A 20056-nucleotide genomic window follows, 5' to 3' on the forward strand; every position below is an offset into this window, starting at 1 on the left:
TATAATTGGAATTGTACTAGTACTACATGTTACTGGAATAGTACTAGTACTACATGTTACTGGAATAATACTAGTACTACATGTTATCCTGCAGAAAACATTTTCAGATTCATCCACTTGTATAGTGCTATCAGGATCAATACCTGGGGGACATGAATCTGTGATATTTTCAACAGAATGTCAATACTTGCCTTTCAGTGTGGTCGTTATGTTGTCAGATAGCAGCCTGGCTCCGTGTCGGTTTGGGTGGAGACCATCACGCTTCAGCAGGTTGGGCATCTCCCAGAACAAGTTGAAGTTGTCGGCACATTGGGAATGCTCAGGGAAGTGCAGAGTGGTTCCAGCCAGGTGTGGAGCCAGAACAGTCTGGACCATCTCTCCGCACCCTTCCTGTAGGTGGGTAGAGGCCCAGAGATGACAATCCGTTTACCTGTGCCCATCAGGGTGGAGAGGAGAGTGGTGAAGTCTTTCTGGAGTGCACTCGACCGTCTCTGTCTGATGTCATTTGTGCCCACATGCACGATGATGTTGTCGACCTTGGCGTGGCGGGCGAGGATGCCGGGAAGTTTGTGCTGGATGTCACGGACCTTGGCACCGGGGAAGCAGTAGACCTTGGAGGGACCGCTAGGTAAAGGGGGAATGTGGAGGTCCCTTACCATGGAGCTTCCGATGACCAGCGTGGAGGTTGATGAGTCCGAGGAGGGAGAGTCCGCCCTCAATGGGCGCGTCGACTGTGTGGATGGACCAGGATGAGCGGCGTGGGGACGTGGTAGAGAAGGGAACTCCTCGTCGTTCATCAGAATGCTGTAGCGATTTTCTAGTTGTAGGGGTTGGGCTGGGGCTGAGCGTTGTCCTGACCGCCTGCTCTGGTGCTTGCTTACACGCCATGGCTCAGGCTGGTGTGGAGTGGAGCTGGTCAGCAGAGCTGGCTGGGTCCTCGGCAGAAGCCGAGGAGAGACAACAGGGACAGAGGTTGTATTAGTGCGTGGTGGGGTGAGAGTATTGCAGGGCACAGTGGAATCAAGACATCCGACAGTGTGTGTGTGAGGGGAACTTCCAATGATAATGGAGTCGAGGAACTGTTCACTTGCCTTGATCTGGTGGAGAGTCGATATTCTGGCTTCAAGTTCCACTATCTTCTGGCTGAACAGGAGGCACGAGTCACAGCCAGGTGCTCCTGCTTGTGTTAGCAAGCTGTGGATAGCCCGTTACTGCTGCCAAAATATAGAATAGAAGGTCTAATATCAGATTATCTTTGTCTAACACTGACTTAAAGTGGGACGGCATGAGAGCAGAAGTAGTTTTGGGAAATGTAGCTTCACACACTGAAGAGCCTTTACTACATGTAAGTCTGTCTCCTGATGTAGTTCTGAGTCTGATTGTGCTTCCTGATGTTCTCTGTGTTACAGTGATACAGAGTCAGGATGGCTGGGGAGTGACTTACACCTCTACTCCGATCTGTGCTGTTAAAGGATCAACAGTGGAAATACACTGCAGCTACACATACCCATCCTGGTGGAAAAGCAGTGTTACTAGAGTTGAGAGAACATTATGGTTTACTAAAATGAATTATCAACCTGTAGATCTGACAACAGACTCAGAATATTCAGGTCGTGTGCAGTACAGTTCTAAAGACAAGGACTGCACTCTGAGAATCTCAGACCTGAGAGAGAGAGACTCAGCTGTGTACAAGTTCAGGTTCACAACAAACCAAGAAGGTGGAAGATATATCAGTTCACCTGGAGTCACTTTGTCTGTCACAGCAGGTAACATTTCTATTCATATGTTAAATACTTTCAAATACACCAGCACAGTACATTTAAAAAACACTGAACATGTTGATAACGAATAATAAGTTTGTGAAATTACTTTTAACAAAAAAATTACAGTTAATAAATAAATACAGCTATTAATTGCTCGCTGCTACTTCTAGGAATTGTAACTTGTGGTGACGTGCATGTGCTTTTTATTTTTTTTTTTTAGAACCTGTAATGAAATATAGATTTTTGTTCTCATGTCCAGCTCTACAGGTGCAGGTGATCAGAGTAACAGTCCAGCAGTCTTCTACCGAGGCAGAGCTGAAGTGTCACAGCAGCTGCAGTCCAGCTGGTGGTCTCTCCTACGTCTGGTTCAAGAACAGAGAACACATTACCTCGGTGGAGACATCTACTTATACAACCTGGTTTAATCCCACAGACGTCTTCTCCTGTGGGTTGAAAGGACATGAGAAGTTCCCCTCTCCTTCAGTGTGTGAGTTTACTGTGTCAGGACACAAACACACTGACATTAAAATACAATGACAATTTCAGACGTGATCTCACTGGAGTCTTCTGATTCTTAATGGAGGTGCAGCAGGATTATTCATAGAAACAAAAATCACTCCAGTAGTAGAAATATTCAGATATACTTTATGTTCTCATGTTACATTTCAAAATTCTTTCCTATTATTATTTCAGGACGATTTGAACTGTAAAATATGCTGTTGCTTCATTTAATATTTAATAATTCTGTTATTGAGATGCTCCATTACTTGATGATTTATGATGTCAAAAGCTCTAAACTGCAGTTAATTGAACAGTTTTGGACTGAAACAGAATCCAGCTTGTTAGTTTGATTTTAAACTTTAAAATGGAGTTTCTGAAGATGTATTCATGACAGTATTTATGTTAGTAAGGATAAATCTGAAAACCATTTGATTATATTTACATTTATTGTCATCTCACAGAGAACAGATACTGACTCAACAGAATGCACAACTTGACTGCTACTATAACCACAGGGACTTGATAAAATAATCTGAAACTGGTCGGTAAAATTTGCAAACTATAACAACAAAACTAAAACAGCATCTGACAAAAAAGACTGAATATTTATGTTCAGTCTTGTAAAGATAACATGTGTGTAGTTAATGATGCAACAGCTGTGGGTATAAAAACATATTAGGAGGTAGTTTGTTGTATTTTTCTAATTCATGGGGACGGCCCAATGAAAATATTAATAAGAGCCTTTTTCCAAAATAAAACTCAAGGTTCACTCCTCACCCACAACAGAATCGGCAGAATTATTTACAAAAGATGACCAGTAAGTGATCTGCAATCTGGACAGCTGCCAGGGAAAATAATAGGGATAGTTTAAAAGAAACAAAAGTAATAATTAAAATAGTCAATGGTCTATATATTCTTATCTTTATTAAGTCATTCATGTTAATGTCTCCTCCAGATGCTCCAAAGCTTACCTCTGTGTCAGTGAGTCCCTCTGCTGAGATAGTGGAGGGCAGTTCAGTGACTCTGACCTGTAGCAGTGATGCTAACCCAGCAGCTAACTACACCTGGTACAAGGAGAATGGAAATCCAAACCTTCAACGTCTCAGTGGGGAACCACAGCTCGTCTTCAGCTCCATCCGGTCCTCTGACTCTGGACAGTATTACTGTACAGCTGGGAATGAGCTGGGGACGAAGAAATCTAACAACTTCTCTGTTATTGTGAAATGTGAGTGAAACAGTTTATTTTAAATTAAAAAGCTTAAATCTGTCCAGTCTTTGCAGGAAAGGATTTGTACTGATCATAACTACTTTCTTCAGCTCTAGTTCTTGCTTCCCATTCACAGTCTTCTGATATTCACTGAGCAGCTCCAGAGGAATTTTAGGGGTTTTGTGCAGTTTTAGGACTCAAACCATCACACATCAATGTAGTCAGACCACCTTCAAAGTCTATAATGCTGATAGACACAGCTACACAGAGTTAGTAATTTAAATACCATGTGTTCTTCTGTAGTGAGTCACCTTTAACCTAGAGTAATCTCTGTTAACACATCTCCTCCAGATGGTCCAAAGCTTCCCTCTGTGTCAGTGAGTCCCTCTGCTGAGATAGTGGAGGGCAGTTCAGTGAATCTGACCTGTAGCAGTGATGCTAACCCAGCAGCTAACTACACCTGGTACAAGGAGAACCAAACACTGCCTCATGGACAACAAGCCATCTACCATTTCATCTCCATCAGATCTGAGGACAGAGGGAACTACTACTGCAAGTCTGAGAATCAACACGGACACATCAACTCTACATCTCAATTTATAGATGTCCAGTGTAAGTATAAAACATTAGAACATTAAAACCTACTTATTATTTTACATATGAGTAAATGTTGTTGGGCCATTCTTTCCATAAAAACTGGGAATAAGATCTAAACCCAAGCACAATTTTGTCAGCGTTAACACAATCCTGGCACAGTTTGCCAAAAATGCAAATTCCTAGCAGGCACATTCCTTCCCAAACTGAGGAGAAATAATATTTTGTCCACAATGTGAGAAGATATTGTGATAGGTGTGGGAGGCCACTAAGACTGTAGAGGACACCTGTTTCATGTACATGTCTATTAGTGGTTACTTTAGCCTGCCAGCTAGCTTTGAGGCAACAAGATTTAACATTCCTATATTTGTCTTTTTATGCTCTACATAAAAACCAAATTGTGTTTCACACATGCAGTAGACAATAAATAAATCAGTGCAAGACAGAAGACTTTAAAATGATAAGCTCCTGTCTCATGAAGCAGGATTTATAAAGTAGGTGGATAACATAGTCATCACAATGCTTGTGTTGCTCCTACTAGCCTGTGGCAGTCCATGCCTAAATAAAAATTCATAATTAGTCCCTCCTTTCTCCTCCAGATGGTCAAAAACTTCCCTCTGTGTCAGTGAGTCCCTCTGCTGAGATAGTGGAGGGCAGTTCAGTGACTCTGACCTGTAGCAGTGATGCTAACCAAGCAGCTAACTACACCTGGTACAAGAAAAACCAGACCCTACTTCAAAGACCAAAATATATTTTTCATTTAGAATAGAATAGAATATCTTTATTGTCATTGTAACAGATACAACAAAATTAAGTTCAGTCCTTGTCAGTGCCAAACATCTATGAGGTAATATATACCTAAATAAATACATAGTAAAAAATGCTACTACTGCAAACATATTATATCAATGCTAAAATCACATAGGAGACACTCATACAGGCATCCACATTTAAAAATTGCACATAGCCCTATTGAGGTAGATTAGTGGTAGGAACTATACTTTAGCAGCATTATTCAATGCACTTATGGCTGTTGGATAAAAGCTGTTTTGTAGTCTGTTTGTTCTTGATTTCATGGACCTGTATCTCCTGCCTGACGGCAGTAGTTCGAACAGTGTGTGACCGGGATGTGATGAGTCCTGTAGGATGGTTTTGGCCTTTTTGAGGCAGCGGGAGCTGTGAAGTTCTTCCAGGGAGGGGAGAGGGCAGCCAATGGTTTTCTGTGCTGCCTTTATGACCCCCTGGAGCGTTTTTCTCTGTGTCACAGTGCAGCTTGAAAACCACACACAGCGACAGTATGACATGATGCTCTCAATTGAGCAGCGATAGAAGGACACCAGCAGTTTTTGGGGGATGTTGTTCCTCCTCAGAACTCTCAGGAAGTAGAGTCTCTGCTGGGCCTTTTTCAATAGCTCAGTGGTGTGGGCGGCCCAGGTCAGGTCCTCCATGATGTTGACTCCCAGGAAGCGGAAGTCAGAGACCCTCTCTACACAGGTCCCGCCTATGAGCAGCGGCTGGATGTTTTCTGGATGTTTTCTTCCTCCTGAATTCCATGATTAGCTCCTTTGTCTTTGATGTATTGAGGAGCAAGTTGTTAGCTCTGCACCACCCTGCCAATCACTCCACCTCGTCTCTCTAGTTGGACTCATGCTCCTTCGAGATGAGCCCTACCAGAGTGGTGTCATCAGCGAATTTGACGAAGGTGTTGCTGTTGTGAGCAGGGGTGCAGAGGGTATAGAGCAGGGGACTCAGCACGCAGCCCTGCGGGGAGCCAGTGCTGAGGCTGAGGGCCGTGGATGTATGGGGGCCCACTCTTACCCTCTGAGTTTGGTCTGTCAGAAAGTCCTTTATCCAGAGGCAGGTGGAGTGTGGTATTCCAATGTTTGACAGTTTAGACAGCAGTCTGTGGGGGAGGATGGTGTTAAAAGCAGAACTAAAGTCTATGAAGAGCATCCGGGCAGAGCTCCCCTGCTGCTCCAGGTGGGACAGTGCAGCATGGAGGGCTGTGGCCATGGCATCCTCAGTAGATCTATTAGCCCTGTAGGCAAACTGGTGTTGATCAAAGGTGGGAGGATAAAATGACATGATGTGACTCTGGACGGACCAGTTTCTCAAAGCACTTCATCCCCACAGGGGTGAGTGCTACTGGCCGGTAGTCGAGTGGTGATGTTCGTTTTTTTGGGCAGGGGGACTATGATGGAGGATTTCAGGCAGGATGGGACAGTGAGCTGGGAGAGTGACTGGTTGAAGATCTTAGTAAAGACCCCCACCAGCTCGTCCGCACATTTCACTTCTATCAGCTTAGATGATAGCGGGAACTACCACTGCCAGTCTGAGAATAAGTATGGCCAGAGAAACTCCACATCTGTACACACAGATGTTCTGTGTGAGTACAAAGCATCAGCAAATCACTTCTACCATACATATAATGTGTTTAAGTAGAGACATTGGATGTAAATATCTTATTAACTCCATCAGTGCCGGTTGTATGTTTGTGATCCCACCAATGTCCACTGTCTTATTTCCACAAACTGTGGTTTCCAACGAAGGAGAGGAGTAGAGCAGAGGGGCACAATCTAATATGGAATTTAAACATTGGCTTTGCTCCGAGCTAACATTTTATCCATCCACGCAGAAAGTAGACATTTCTTAGATGAAGAATATGCTTTTGAAGACACAAGCTGCTTTTGCATTATGGGTTAAAGATTAACACTCTGATTTATCTCCTGAGATTTGCATACAGTAAAACACAAACCAAATCAGGGAGTAACACAGAGATGTAACAAATGAGGCCAGAGAGGGATGATTTGGCTTCTTGCTGAGACACTGGCAGTAAACCTACACACAACTACCAGGACAAAGATTCTAAATGTTATAGATGCAAGTTAGTCACTACACAGTTTCTCCCTGAGCAGCCTGCAGCACAGCTTCATGAGATCAGGGGGAGCATGAGTGTCTCTTGTTTTTGCGTTATGTTATTAACATTTTTGTTTGGTGCCGCTCCCAGGTGGCAGTCATTTGCCTTTGCTTGAAGCTACATTGTGTAAGAACTTTTCCAATTTTGCGGTGAAATTGTACTTTCTAGCCCCCTCCCCCCCACCCATTCTGAGTGCGTTGTTACTCCTACGGTGGCCAAACCCGAAATTAGCGACGACTTTGTCCGTGAGTGTTCCTTCCAGTGTAATAATAGTTTTACGTTATTTTGGTACTATTTCATTGCTAACATCAGCTATCAGGTTCCCAAACATATGCAAGTTAATGTTAGTAAAGTATCAGTGCTATCGTTATTCTGTATATTGTATGAGATTAATAGTGTAAGGCAATGTTTACAGCATAGGAGAGAAGCAACAGAGGTTTGTGTTTTTAATATATTTCTCTGAGCAGTATGAACAATGTCAATGAAACCGATTTAGCTCTTAGAATCTCCATCGTCTACACGCAGCTGTTCTAGCTGTAGCTAGTCTGTGTTACAACTCCATTACGTGAGTTGTAAAACGACATATCATGACACATATGATTACGTTCATGTTACAAGGTAGACAATCCTTTTTAATCACTGACGAGGAAAAGTATCATAGATTTCGTTGTAGCGTTACGCACAACCATGCTATAGTTATAGCAAGTAGCAACTATAAAACTTTGAATTTACACAAATAGGCAGAATTTCCTGTCGAGAAGAAAGCAGGCAACTTTGGTGTCCCTTGCTTCTTATGAGCTCTTTCCATCTTGGAAAAGCCACTCCAATATTAACTTTGGATTGTTGCTTTGCCTGTCACGTGGTTGTTTTAATTCTCTTTTTAACTTCCTTGGCGACTCCATTACATGTCCTCGAGAATAGGCGTGATCCTCCATTTTCAACAGGATTTCAAATCTGCCGGCATTAGCAAGTAATCTTCTCCCCCTCCCTCCCTGGCATTCGTCACAGTCAGTGCCACTGAGTGAAAAGCGCGAAAGGTGGAGGTATGTCCCTCTTTGGCTAATGTATTTTAAAGATGGAGGCGCAACATGGCAGCTGTCATTCCAGGGAGTCGCTCGTATGTATTCTGAATGATTCTGAATGGCAGATTCTATGCTAACGAGAATACTTTGATTAGTTGGTGGAAGTAAGTACACATGAATGAGCACATATTTGTGAAAAAACAAAGGTTTTTTGCTAAGAATCAACTCAAAAAATTACACAATGGAGCTTTAAGAACAGTTTTCTCTGTACATTTTGTCCTCCAGATGGTCCGAAGCTTCCCTCTGTGTCAGTGAGTCCCTCTGCTGAGATAGTGGAGGGCAGTTCAGTGAATCTGACCTGTAGCAGTGATGCTAACCCAGCAGCTAAATACAACTGGTACAAGGAGAATGAAGACTCACCAAAAGCATCAGGACAGATCTTCACCATCACTGATGTTAGACCTGAACACAGTGGGAATTATTACTGTGAAGCCCAGAACAGAAGAGGACGTCAGAATTCCACCTTACATCTGACTGTTGTAGCAGGTAATCATACTTCCACATGATCTTAACCTTCCAGTTCTTTATCTACCTAATGACAAATAGATGTCAACATGAATACATTTGCAAATTAAATGTTTGCACAAAACAGTAACTACTAATTCAGAGGTTTGACATTCGTAAAAACTCAGATTAACATAGATTGTTGGAAAGATAATTTTTACATTATAGGACGTTAAGCAAAAACCACAAGCAAAACTACAGTACACGAGTCATGATGTGGAATGCATCTGTCTGAGGATCTATGATCTTATGTCTAATTATCAGTTGCTAAAGGACCCAAACAACTTGTAATTCCATAATGAATCGTCTGGTTTCATCACTGTTTCCCAGGTTCAATGAAATCAGTAGCTGCTGGATCCATCACTGCTATTTTCCTGGCTATCATATTCCTCTGTGCCTTCCTATTTATTAGGTGAGCAGTTCAGTTTTACTGTGATTACATTCAGTAATGCATCCTTAATTAATTTAGTTGTTTAGAATTGTATTTTGATGATTAAATTGATTTTTCATTCATTCTCCTTTCCAGAAGAAAGAGGTCCTCGAAACGAACACCCAAGCCGGGATGGAGACCAGACAACCAAGCTCAGGTCAGAAGAAGAGTTCAGTCAGAGTCCTCTCTCACCTGGAAACATTTGAATTATGCTTCATGTCCTCTGCTAAATTATAAGGTGCTGAGACAGGGACACTGTATAAAATAATATAAACCTCTCCATCTACACAGACATGATAGGGTTTGTAAATAAAGAGGAATTAGACAATCCTTGAATTGTATTTCCCTCTGCTGGTGATCAGTAGGCATTACACTGACAAAAAACAGAAGTGACCTCAAACCTGTGGTTCACTTTTGGCTTTGAAAATGAGACTTGATCCCATAACAGAGAACATGAAATAAATGTTGAAACCAGGAATTTGTAGTGCCTGGTGAAGTATTTGTAAATTCACTGGAAATGCAGAACAAGCCCCTCACCTTTAACCCTGCAGATGCTTTACAATATGAGGATTTTGTTTCACAGGCCAATACAAATCATACTTAAAGGTCCCATATTTAGTCATGTATTTTTTATTATAAAGCAGGTTGATGTGCTATATAAATACTGTAAATGCATCAAAATTCTCAATCCACAGAGAAACGCACACAATCCTTATTCAGAAACTGTGCCTTTAAATGAACAGTTAGGACTCCAGTACGGTTCTGATGTCACAGCTATACTATATATAGGTAGAAAGTGCCGCTACAGTCATTTTCTGGCTGCAATGAAGGTGCAGAGACACAGAGAGAGCAGATGCAGAAGATCTGCAAACGCTGACCAATCAGAGCAGACAAGGCTTTTTCAGGAGGGGCTTTAAGAGACAGGTGCTAAAACGGAGCGTTTCAGGCAGAGGGTGAATACAGACATATTCAAACAGACAGTATGAGGAAAATAAGGTTGTCTTTTTAGAATTAAGGCATGTAAACATGTTCTAAAATAAACCCAAAATACAAGTATGAACATAAAAAACGAACACAGTATGGGACCTTTAAACACTTACCTATGTACAGTAGCTGAGAACTCTTGTCAATGTTCCCTGTCAGGATAACATGGGTTCAGTGTATGACAGCCCTTCAGCTCCAGTCCAGAGAACTCCAGCAGAGCCGCACGAAGACCTTTGCTATGCCAGCGTGAGCTTCTCTAAAAATCAGGAAAATGCTCTCTACTCCAACATCAGGCTAGCTCAGCCCCACACACACAAGGAGGAAGAGGAGGACGAAGATGTGGAGTACACTACTGTCAACTTTAAGAGTTCCAGTACTAGTACAGAGTGAGTCCATCAGAAAATGTTCTTTGCTGCACAAAGTTTGGAAACGTCAATGTTTTTATTCCCACCGTTTTATTCCTGTGTCATCTGCTTGTTTTTTGTTTTTTGTCCTTAATTAATTGTGAGTTTTTTGAGTTTATTATTCTCTAAGAATGTTTTTTCATTTACAGATCAGGAAATCAAGAGGCTGTGGAGGATTTATCTGAACTGTACAGCACAGTCAGCAAACACCCAAGAGTTTGAATACAACACAAATCTGCGGTTTCTTTAGCAGTGTTCAAGCAAGTCAACACACATTTATGAATATTAAGATTGAATATTTAGCATTGTTATGACATGCAGCGTTGGGTAATTTCTCTAGTGTAATCAGTTAACGGCTGGTAGTTTGCTGAAAAATGTTACTAAGGAGCAATATTCTACTGCCATTGTTAATACATTTTGTCAAGTACATTTCTTTGTAAATTATATTTCTTTACCACAAATTTTCTCTGCTCTCCTGTATTCCCGTTCACTTGTCTTCCTGCCTTTGTTTGTTTCCCGTCGTGTTTGATTACCTGTCTCCGCCCTAATGTGATTCACCTGTGTGTAGTGGTCTTCCCATCCCGTTCCAGCGTTTCCTTGTCTAGTTTCACAGTGTATTCAGATCCTTTGCCTGTATTATCAACCACGTTTTCCTGCCTGTTGGACTTGTACTGTTGCCTGTATTATCGCCTGTTATCGACCACGTCTCCTGCCTGTTGGACTTGTACCACTGCCTGCATTGTTCTTTGAACAATAAACCACTTACCTTTACCTTTGATTCCGAGTCGTGCATTTGGGTCCGCCATTGTACCCTGACAGTACAATCTGGCCATGATGGACTCAGCAGACTCCGAGGCGGTGAGAGCAGCACTGCGGGTGCAGGGACAGCGTTTGCATCAGCAGGAGGAACAAATCGCCGTTCTATGGAACAAACTCCTGGCTATGGCTAGCCGATAAGAAAGCCAGGTCGTCGGTGTAAGCAAGCAGATCAGCCAGCTTGTCGCCCATGTTCAGCAGTTGACAGTGAGGGATTCAGCTGCTATACCCAGCATCGATATCAGTTCCACAGTTGTCTCCAGCCCCGCAGTTTTGGGAGGTGATTCTGTCAGGGAGAGAGTCCCTTCTTCACCGTTCCCACATCTCGCCAGACCTGAGAGGTTTTCAGGAGAGTCGGGGGATTGCCGGGCATTCCTGACACCAAGGTGGCTTTTATTATCTCCCATCTCTCTGGAAGAGCTGAATCCTGGGCTACTGCGGAATGGAGCCGAAGATCTGTGGTATGTGATTCCTATTTATGTTTCACTCAGACTTTCACTCAGACTTTTCAAAATGTTGCTCCTGGAAGGGAGGCTGCTCGAGCCTTGGTGGGATTGCAACAAGGAAAGAGAAGAGTTTCAGACTATGCTATTGAGTTCCGTATTCTAGCAGCGGAGAGCGGCTGGAACTCTTCCGCTCTGCCTGATGCTTTTTTTTACATGGACTGTCACCTGTAATGAAGGATCAACTTTGGACTTGCCAGCTGATCTGGATTCGCTGGTAGCACTGTCTGTGAAGATCGATAAACGTCTCTTGCAGAGAGAGAAGGAGAGACTACAGGGGAGAAGTTTCTCTACCTACCAGCCGAGGGCGGCAGAGTCATCTAGAGTCTTCCAGCGTACTCAACCTGTGACGTCAGGGCAGTGGAGCAGTTCCTCTACTGGGCAGCTGAGGAGATCTGAGTCATCGAGAGTTTCATCGCGCTTAAACTACTGCATCAGATCTTCGCAGTTCAGTGAGTTCGTCTTCTGAGGAGCTGATGCAACTGGGACAGACTCGTCTGTCGCCAGAGGAGCGTCACCGTTGCAGGAGAGAGGGCCGCTGCATCTATTGTGCTGAGCTGGGACATTTCATTGCTTCTTGTCCAGTAAAAGAAGAGGTTCACCAGTAGGAGAGAGGGTGCTGGTGAGCGATACTCATGTTCCTATTTGTTCCTCTCGACCCAAGGTGGAAGTCACCCTTGGTTAACGGATCGGTTTCTCGGATTCCAACTGTTTTGGTGGATTCTGGTGCGGACACCAGTCTCATGGATGCGGATCTCGCCAGAGATTTGTTTCTGAACTCTGTTTGCCTTTCCAAGCCATTAGAAGCTATAGGATTGAATGGTAAACTTCTCTGGCGAGTTACTCACCGTACCCCCCTGTGTCAGTGACTTTTCCAGATGGTCACACGGAAATGCTGACCTTCCATTTGTTCAATTCCCCTGTGCACCCGGTTGTTCTTGGGTTTCCATGTCTTACATTACACAACCCTCACATTGACTGGTTTTCGGGCAAGATACTCAACTGGGGAAGGGATTGTGAGCAGACCTGTTTTCCGGCTAAGATTGAGGTTGGTGGAAATGACATTGTTACCCCTACTGTTCAGCAGGAGAGTGATTCTGCTGACTTTCCTGATCTTTCGGTGATCCCGAATGTTACCTGGACTTGAAGGAAGTCTTCAACAAGACTAAGGCTACATCGTTGCCAACTCATAGACCTTATGACTGGCTATGTGCTATAGACTTGTTGCCTGGTACGTCACCGCCTAAGGGGCGACTGTTTTCTCTGTCACCTCCCGAGATGGCGGCTATAAAAGAGTACGTGGAGGCATCAATGGCTACGGGGATTATTCGTCCTTCCTCGTCTCCAGCGGGGGCCGGTTTCTTTTTCGTGGGAAAGAAAGTCTTTACGGCCCTGTATTGATTACAGGGGACTCAATGACATTACGGTAAAGCACCTTATCCTTTGCCTCTGATTTCCACCGCCTTTGAACTGCTTCAGGGGGCCATGATCTTCACCAAGCTGGATCTTTGCAACGCCTACCACTTGGTGAGAATGAGGAGTGGAGACGAGTGGAAAATGGCCTTTAACACCCCCACAGGCCATTACGAGTATCTCGTAATGCTGTTTGGACTTACTAACGCTCCAGCAGTGTTTCAAGCGTTCGTTAATGACATTCTCAGAGACATGTTAAATATCTTTGTGTTTGTTTACTTGGACGATATCCTCATCTTCTCATCCGACCAAGACTCTCATGTTCAACATGTTCGCCTGCTGCTTCAGAGACTTATGGACAAACAGCTTTATGTCAAGGCAAAGAAATGCGAGTTTCATGTGTCCACTGTATCCTTCCTGGGCTTTTTGGTGTCGGAGATCTAGATGGATCCAGAGAAAGTGAGAGCGGTTGCTGAATGGCCTACACCCACTAAACGCAAGCAAGTCCAGAGGTTTCTGGGCTTTGCTAATTTCTACCGCAAATTCATCAGTAATTTCAGTACGGTGGTGGCTCCTCTTCATGACCTCACTTCAATCAAGACGCCGTTCCAGTGGTCTCCTGTAGCCGAGTGGTCATTCTCCCGCCTGAAACAAAGCTTCTCCACCGCTCCTGTGTTGGTGCTACCTGATCTACAATGCCAGTTCGTGGTGGAGGTGGACGCATCTGATGTGGGAGTTGGAGCCGTTCTGTCTCAACGTTCCTTTCAAGATGAGAGACTCCATCCTTGTGCTTTCCTGTCTCGTAAGCTGTCTGGAGCTGAGAGAAACTATGATGTTGGCAACAGAGAGTTGTTAGCAGTTAAGGTGGCTTTGGAGGAGTGGCGGCATTGGCTGGAAGGAGCGGAGCAGCCATTTCTCTTCTGGACGGATCACAAGAATCTGGAATACCTGCATTCTCGCCAGGCCAGGTGGGCCCTGTTTTTCAACAGATTTAACTTCACTTTGTCGTACCGTCCTGAGTCCAAGAATGTTAAGCTTGATGCCCTTTCACGTCTGTTTGATCCTGACCCCTCTCCCGAGGAACCCGTGAACATTTTGCCTGAGTCCTGTGTCATTGCGGCCATTACCTTGGAGGTGGAGGAAAGGGTAAAGAGGGCTCAAGATGGATTAACTGTTCCTGCGGGTTGCCCCACCAACCGCCTGTTTGTTCCTGCTGAACTTCTCAGGTCATCCATTGGGCTCAAACCTCACTCCTCTCTTGTCATCCAGGATCAAGAGGACCATTTTTGTGGTACAGCAACGGTTCTGGTGGCCATCTATGGAGAAAAGTGTTGAAGAGTATGTGGCTGCGTGTCCAGTCTGTGCCCAAAACAAGACGCGTCAAGCTTCTGTTGGACTCTTACAGCCTCTGCCTATTCCCAAGCGTCCATGGTCAGACATTTCTATTGACTTTGTTACCCCCTTCTGATGGTAATACTACTGTACTTACAGCGGTGGACAGATTTTCCAAGATGATACATTTTATTCCCTGCCCAAGTTGCCTACCGCAAAAGAAACGGCGGAGGTTCTGCTCACTCATGTGTTCAGGATTCTGATCGTGGTCCTCGAATCCCCCAGTTCTGGAAAGCCTTCTGCACGTTGATCGGGGCCACGGTCAGCTTAGCTTCGGGTTATCATCCACAATCCAATGGACAGACTGAGAGACTTAACCAGGAGATGGAGAAGGGTCTTCGCTGCCTAGTTTCTAGGAGTCCTGCCTCCTGGTCTAAGATGCTTCTGTTGGTGGAATACACCCACAACACCCTGTCCTGCTCGTCCACCGGCTTGTCGCCCTTTCAGTGCGCCTACGGTTATCAACCGCCACTGTTTTCCGCTCTCTCGAGAGAGGTGGGGTTGCCTTCGGCTATGGCCTTGGTCAGGCGCTGTCGGCAGACCTGGACGAGGGCTCAACAGGTTCTACTGAGCAAAAAGGACCGCTACAAGAGACAAGCTGATCGTCGGAGGTCTGCGCCGCCCCATTACCAGATGGGCCAGAAGGTGTGGCTAGCCGCGAAGGAGCTTCCTTTGCGAACCTTCGTGGGACCATTTCCATTGTCTAAGGTGATCAATCCTGTGGCTGTCCAGTTGAAGCTGCCCAGGTCTACCCTGACACAAAACTTAAATGGATTATTTTTTACTGTGATTTTGTACTTATTTCACACTGTTTTTCATCCTCTGTTTGTTAAACTGAATTGATATCATTGATTTCTATTGTTTAAATAACCTGATATTTAATTGAATAAAGATATTTAATTACTATATTGTTCCAACTGTCAAAATTTTTCTGTGCTGTGTTCAGTGTTCGAATTACATAGGAAGTAAAACCCTTGTGTTTAAAAAAAGTACTAGAAAGGGTTCCCTCTGTGTTGAGGAATCTCCCTGGTTACATTATGAAAGATTATTCGATGTTTCTGACCTGTAGCAGTGATACTAACCCAGAAGCTAAACACACCTGCTCAGTGGTAGTAGTATTCACATATTTTACTTAAGTAAAAGTACTAATACCACACTGTAAAATTACTCTGTTAAAAGTTAAGTAAAAGTATGTAAATATCATCAGAAAAATGTACTTTAAAGTATTAAAAGTAAAAATTCTCAATGCAGAAAAATCCTCACATTTTAGAAACTGAAACGATCGAAACAGTTCCTTCAGTTTTATGAGCTATTTATTTCATCTGTACTTGTAGGCAGTTATATTGTTGGGTAGTTTAATTTATGATAAAACTATGTACAGTATATTTATAAACTACATGTTTTTTGTGTGCAAAAATCTTAATTTGTAAAGTAACTAGTAACTAAAGCTGTCAGATTGATGTAGTGGAGTAGTAGAAAGTAGCATAGGAAGAAAATACTCAAGTAAAGTACAAGTTCCTCAAATTTGTACTTAGTTCAAGTACAGTACTTGAGTAAATACAATACACCAGTGCATCTGGTAAAAGAAGAACCAAACACATTTTACAACGAGGAAGCACTCGTCTTCAGCTCCATCTGGTCCTCTGACTCTGGAGAATATTACTGTTCAACTGAGAAGACATCTGCTGTAAGTGTGTATTTATTAATGTGAAATGTGATAGCTTCTTCCCCGGAGTCCTTATGCATATGCAGGGGCGGATCTACCGGGGTGGCATAGGGTGGCAAATGCCACCCTAAAAGAAAGCCTTGCCACCCCAGTTGGCAGCAACGAATTAAAAGTTATGGCCAATTTGACAATTTATGAGCGTGAATCTCCAATGTCCGACTGCAGTGAATGCAGCACGAGATGACGCCAGAGCGGCAAGAGCCTGATTTGTTTGGAAAATTGAGTGGTGCAAAGCGAGAGAGCCAGGAGTTGTGAGGAAAGGAGACACTGGAGGAAAGAGGTCAAAACGGATTAACTATCAAGAAATTAAATTATAATGAAAGCACAGTGCTAGCATAGTTGCGATGCTGATTTTGAGATGATAAAAATCAGGTTGAAGAACGTTATTTTGCTAACTATACATATAATGTTACTTAGGTCTGACGTTTGTTCTGTGTAAAGTAGGCTACAAAAGCTAATATTGATTCAACTTCTGTCAAGGAAAACATTGTAAAATTACTTTTAATCTTACAGAAATGAAGAGGTAGTGTTGAAGATAAAAAAGTTAAAACCATGCTTATGTTTTGAAAACAATGTACTTTTGGTTTTATGTAGCCTGCAGCTAGATCTAATCAAATAACTAAACTAATTAGCATTTGTCTGGCTCACACCTTCTCAAGCTTCTAAAGAATCATCAGGTCTTGTCTGACATTTAGCATACTGGAGAAGACTCATTGTCCCCACAGGAAAGGTAACTGTTGTTTCTGCTTTTTGGGGAGCCACTCTCTGCTGGGCCAGACTTGATTAGAACAAAGGAAATGCATATATCTGTAAACTTGAATAGAATTGGCACTACCATGATAAACGACCTTTGTCTGTGACCTGGAGTAAGCCTGAAATCAGAGGTGTGTCCTTAACCTGGGACATTTTCCATTCAAGGAAACACCCACAATCCTAAAGGAATATAATTCTTAAACAGAGAAGGATTCAGGGTTGCAAAACTGTGACCCCACAAGGGAACCAGGTTCGGCAGACCACTGTTTACAGTGTATTATTTTGTCATGTCACAAGACTGTTTTTATGTGACTCCATCAAGGAGAAGCATGATTCAGTCCGCTGTCAGCTGCAGTGTAAAATTTGCGTTTTGTCTTGTCATTTTCATCATGTTGTTTATTAAACCTTTTGCTTAACTTTCAATTAGACCTAGCCTCTCCTTCCTCCTCAGAAATCAAACGATCAAGTATTTTAGAATTTCTTAACAGTAGCATATGTAGTTTTTTCTCACCAAAGAGAAAGGCGAGAGAAATAGAAAATGAACAACTGAGCAAGGTGAAGATGAGGTGGAAGGAGAGAGAAAAGAGGTGGAAGGAGAGAGAGAAGACGAAGACGAGGTGGAGAGAAAAGGGCAACAGAAACATGACAGAGATAGAATACGAGGCCAAGGTGACCAGGGACAGGAGGAGGTGGGAGAACACCACAGTGGTGAAGATATGGAGGGAGAGCATCACCAAGATGAGGAGGGGAAAAGCGAGAGACAAGATAACGTGCAGAGCTCAGACAGTGAAAGGGAAAGCAGAGTGCCTGGGCCATCACCAACGATCTCCAGTCGAGCTGGTCCACACAGTATGGACATTGTTGCTGCATATATACTAAGTTACATATGAATAAGAACAACAAATGACAAAGATGGACATTTTTATAAAATTTAAGAGACATTGCTTGGACATCAAATAAATATAAAAATTCATGTTTGCTTAAATATGAATAATTAGGGAAAGTTGTCAGTTTGAAAGTGTGATGAGATGGAGAGATGAGTTTTTATATTTTGTATTTTAGATCTATTGCTCAGATTAAATAAAAAAATTAAACAAATAAACCTAAAAATACTCTCCCAGGCTAAAATGTTAGTGTGTTAACACAGTCTGATGGTTATAACTAATCAATGACAGTTCCTAATCTTGTACAAATGCTGCCTGCAACGCTGCCTCTCTGACACAGTCAAAAACTGTTTGCTTCCCCTCTCACACATCTGCCACTCATCACCAGTGTCTTACCTTAAGCCTTTCCTGTGATAATGCCCCTTACTTCTATCATACTTCTATATCTCCTATTAAGTGAGATCACATTGTATGGTCACTTATTCCTAATATGAAACCTCAAATGCAAGATATTGATTGCATGAGATTAAGTTAGTCTGTATGAGTTTGTAAATGGCAGCCTGTGCCCTTTTGTAGTCTGTATTTCTCAGTATGGCTGTATGTTCAGAAGATTGTGTCGTCCGGTGACTTTTGCACACAGAAATTCGAGTGAAGATAATTACTAGTGGTGTCAACAATAATCGATTCGGCGATGCATTGCAATGCGGGGCATGCACGATTCAGCATCGATGTGGCAAAGTGCCATAATCGATTATGTCACTGTTTATTTTCTGGCCTTGAGTGGACAATAAAGTTGTAAAGTTTCAATTACTTCTGTATCAAAGATACAGGAGAGTGATAATGCACACATAGCAGCCAATAAAATCTGTTGTTCAGTATCCTCTCAAGGATCACTGTCCCGTTGAAGGGACACTGCGTCGCTGTAACCTCGATAAAACTTCCACTCATTAGCGTTTTTATAACTTTAAAGCATTAAATCTTCCAAATATACACACCAATTGAAAGCTTAGCCTCTAATGATTAATTTAAGCCCACATACAAAGCATAAGATGATTTATAGCAGTTACACCACTGTTACAAAGTAACAGAAAATAAAACAATTCAGCCATAATCTGCGCAGCTGTCGAGAGTGCATCCATACCTGTTTTTGTTGTCCTTTCAGCAACAAAGTGGTATGTTGCCCAAAACTTGATTTTCATAAATCCCCAAGAGTCCAAGGAAATGTAATATCCAAGCTTTATATTCCAAAACGATCTGTTCACCTCACAATGTTGAAGTTTCTGGCCAAATCACAAGGGAAAAACGCGAAACAATTTTCCATTTCCGCACTTGTTATCGCCGCTAGCTTCTCTGCCCAGCTTGCTACATGCTCAAAGTGGGCGTCATCGAATTTCCTAGCTTCTAAGCTTTTGATAGACATCTGATATGAGCCAATCCGTTCAGGTTTGCCTCTGATATAGCCAATGAAAGCGGACAAGCTGATGACAGCAAAACGGACAGACATTTCTGTAGAAAAATCAATTTTTGAGTCTTTTGGCATCTGGATTTTTTCTATAATAACCTGAGACATGTTGCTACGGCCTGAGTGTATCAGTATATCACCAGATGTGTTTACAGTATTTTATTTTGATCATTTTACAGATGTATGACTTTGACGGAAATAAAAACCTCCATTCTAGCCTCTGTAACTCTGTCAGTAAGGCCTAGAATCACCCTGACACTTGTAACAAAAAAATTGAGAGTGTTTCCTTTCCAATGATGTCAGGCACACCCCAGAGTGTCAAAGTATGTGGGAGCTGTACCACTTTTAATTTGGGTATGTCGTTTAGACCAAAAAGCATGAAATTTCAGCCGAATCTTAACAGGATATCTGACTGATTGCCTCATGAATGATGAAAAATTTGCCTTGTTGTGGGCAGTAGAATTTTGATGCATCGCAATGCATCGTAGAATCGAATTGAATCGAATTGTTACCTGGTGAATCGTAATCGAATCAAATCGTGAGGGCAGTGCCAATGCACACCCCTAATAATTACCTCTTTCATCATGTCCATCACGTTTTTTTAATCCTCCGTTTCCTCCGTGGATACCATGGTGGCTACTAGCAACTGCATGGGGAGGGATGGGGGTATGTGCACGATCATATAAGGCTTGTATCATGTGGACACGCCAACAGTTTTGTT

General features: G+C 42.8%; 1 protein-coding gene across 1 annotated transcript in view; it reads left to right on the forward strand.

Annotated features, from left to right (window-relative positions):
* The window catches only part of LOC120559226, a 339258-nt gene that overhangs the window by 47550 nt on the left and 271652 nt on the right, over positions 1–20056 (forward strand). Inside the window, exons 6-7 of the mRNA XM_039800789.1 lie at positions 1410–1766; positions 2023–2250. Coding sequence (XP_039656723.1) covers positions 1410–1766; positions 2023–2250 — 585 coding nt within the window. The remainder of the gene's footprint in view (positions 1–1409; positions 1767–2022; positions 2251–20056) is intronic.

This window comes from Perca fluviatilis, chromosome 1 (genome assembly GCF_010015445.1).
Source record: "Perca fluviatilis chromosome 1, GENO_Pfluv_1.0, whole genome shotgun sequence".
Classification (NCBI taxonomy): Eukaryota; Metazoa; Chordata; class Actinopteri; order Perciformes; family Percidae; genus Perca; species Perca fluviatilis.